Source organism: Dendrobium catenatum, unplaced genomic scaffold (assembly GCF_001605985.2).
Source record: "Dendrobium catenatum unplaced genomic scaffold, ASM160598v2 fragScaff_scaffold_390, whole genome shotgun sequence".
Classification (NCBI taxonomy): Eukaryota; Viridiplantae; Streptophyta; class Magnoliopsida; order Asparagales; family Orchidaceae; genus Dendrobium; species Dendrobium catenatum.
The window spans coordinates 383,109-385,913 of NW_021318852.1; the positions used below are offsets into that span (position 1 = coordinate 383,109).

The 2,805-nt window shown below is 34.7% G+C and overlaps 1 protein-coding gene across 1 annotated transcript in view; it reads right to left on the reverse strand.

Annotated features, from left to right (window-relative positions):
- Nucleotides 1-457: 457 nt before the first annotated feature.
- LOC110112204 (cytochrome P450 71A1-like) overlaps nucleotides 458-2,805 on the reverse strand; it is an 18,272-nt gene continuing 15,924 nt past the window's right edge. Inside the window, exons 3-4 of the mRNA XM_020844349.2 lie at nucleotides 1,477-2,306; nucleotides 458-1,104 (exon numbers count right to left, since the gene is read on the reverse strand). Of these exons, the coding sequence (XP_020700008.2) occupies nucleotides 490-1,104; nucleotides 1,477-2,306 (1,445 nt within the window). The 3' untranslated portion in view covers nucleotides 458-489. The remainder of the gene's footprint in view (nucleotides 1,105-1,476; nucleotides 2,307-2,805) is intronic.

Consider the following 2,805-nt stretch of genomic DNA (forward strand, 5'->3'; position numbering starts at 1 on the left):
GTTTTAGATATACTCAAACAAAAGTCTTTAGACTTTATGGTTTTCCTCAATAATTCAAGTTTGCCTTCAACTTCCTCTCTCATCTTTTCAACAAGAAGAATATCTTCAATAAAAAGAATACACAAGGGTTCAACCTCTTGCAAATTTCAAGTGAGAACATCCATGACTAAAGAAAAAAGATATGGACTTAAGGCCGATCATTGACGTAATCGTACTAAAGCAGAAAAATATTTGGTCAAACCACCTTATGTTTGAACTCAAGTAATAACTCTTGCATACATATCCTTAATGACTTGAATATAAGTTGTTCCAAACATTTTATTTTTATGTATAATGATCGCTAGACTACTAGGCATATGTTGTTACATAATAGGAATATGTTATTATTAGTTGTTCCAAACATTTAGTACACACATTTATTACATAGAATAATGTTCTCAAATACATGAGATGATCATAGTATCTTATTTAGAACGACATTATGTAGCTTTAATTAACCATACTAGCTGTTGGCACCAACTCCAACTTTTGTTTCCTAAAAGCAATTACTCCACCACCTTCATCCATGTCCATATCTTCAATAGTGATGCCACTAGGAAGATTCCAATCAAAGCGATGCAGAAGATTTGCCAGAGCAATCTCAATAATAGCCATTGAAAAATCCATTCCCGGGCAAATCCTACGACCAACACCAAATGGAATGAAGTAAAAATCTTTACCCTTATAGTCCACAGTAGAATCAAAGAATCTCTCTGGCTTGAACTGTTCTGGTGCTTCCCAATAAGATTCATCTCTCCCAAAAGCCCATGCATTGATGACCAGTCTGGTTTTCTTGGGAATATTATAGCCTTGTATTTGACACTCTTGCAATGACTCTCGAGGAAGCAATAATGGAGCTGGTGGATGCAGGCGAATGACTTCTTTTATAAAAACCTTCATGTAGCTCAGTTGCCCCAACAATTCTTCACTAATCATGTCTTCTCCATAAGCCACTTTTCTCAGTTCTTCCTTTACCTTTTTCATCACTTCAGGATTTCGAATAAGTTCTGTCATGCACCAATCCAGAGTTGCAAATGTTGTGTCTATTCCAGCAATAATCATATCCTATTTCAAATAAAGCAAGTTAAGAGAAATTTTTATTTGGTTCAATCTAAAACAATCATATTACTTTGAAACCTTATCATGTATCATGAAAGTCTGTTTCAATAGTATTATATTTTAAAAATATCAATTTTAAAAATATCATATAAAATGATCATATTTTAAAAATATCAATAGCCTGCACAATAGATGTCAATGCATTTGGCCGACAGCCAACGAAATAAATAAATAAAAAAAAGAATAGAATAAAAAGTTATGATTAAAAATTGTTAAAAAATGAAATTGTTATCATCTGCTAATTAAAGAGCTAATATATGCTAGGAAGATAAAATTTACAACCGATGTATTAGCAAAAAAATCTTGAGAGATAATTACCATGGTAAGACCCCTGATGTGTTCGTTTGTGATGGTAGACCCCAAGCTGGAATCTTTCTGCAAATCAAGCAACGTACCAATGAAGTAAGTATTGTTTTTACCGTTTTTCTCCTTTGACTCATTGGCATGGTTCTTAATAATTTCCTCAAAAAGAGCATCCCAATTCTTCTTGTAACTCTCGATCTTTCTATCCAATCCGGACAGTACATCTAACCATTTCAAATTTGGGGAAAAATCCTCAAAGGAAACTTCATAAAATAAAGGTGAAGAGTCATGTGATAGCTTAGACAAAATCGTCTTTTTCTCTTTACTTATCCATGATCCTAAAACCATTCTAGTTATCACGTTGGTTACGTAAGAATTCAATATCTCTGTGAGGCATATAACTCCATTACCCCTCGAAGCTGCATCAACAACTTTTTCAAGCAGAAGAGGCACCTCCTCTACTCGATCGAAGCTCAGGGACTTCACTTTTTGTGAGCTAAGAAGGTGGGTTGTGGCAATTTTTTTCCTTTGTCTCCAACTCTCTCCATATTGAGCGAAGGCTATGTCATTCTTGTCGTAGGACAAAACATCCATTAGCTTGCTCATGGGACGAGTTGCAAATACGAGATCATTGTTTTTAATCACCTCTTCAACAATTTTGGGGCATGAGATTACTAGAGTTCGAACAGTACCAAGATGAAGAAGCATCAATGGTCCATGCCGCTTTGAAAGCTTGTAGAGCGAGCGATGGGGAATCGAGCCAAGTTGGTGGAGATTACCTATGAAAGGAAGTCTCGGAGGTGAAGGCAAGAGAGCTGCTTTCTGTGAGATGACCTTCCTTCTTGCTAGAAATAGAAAGAAAAAAGGAATCATTAGAATAGCAGCAAGCATAGTTGGATTCATCCTTACCTCGTTTTAGTTACTTCTGAAAGGGACGATCGTCCAAACCGAATTCCATGATTATTTATAACCCCATAAAGTTTAGGGGGGCAAAGTCAAATAATAATTATAAAAAAGGAAATAGAATAGAACGAAAATATAATAAAAGGAGACTGAAGAGACACCTTATCAGGAGAGCAAATAAAAAGAGAATTTCTAAATAAAAGAATAAAATTTTAAAACAGACACTATTAAAAATTAAATTAAGATAAAAATATTTGAAATTTTTTTTTTAAACTAGTCAAAATCGTCATTTTAAGAAGCGACCGGAGCTAATATGGTTGCCCACGAGCCCGTCAAAGATACTAGGCCATGCAAATAAAAGAAAATTTATGCCAGTGGCCAATTGATCAGGTGATTTTTGCAAAAGTCATTTCATCTTAGGCAATAACTAGTTATTGTGCT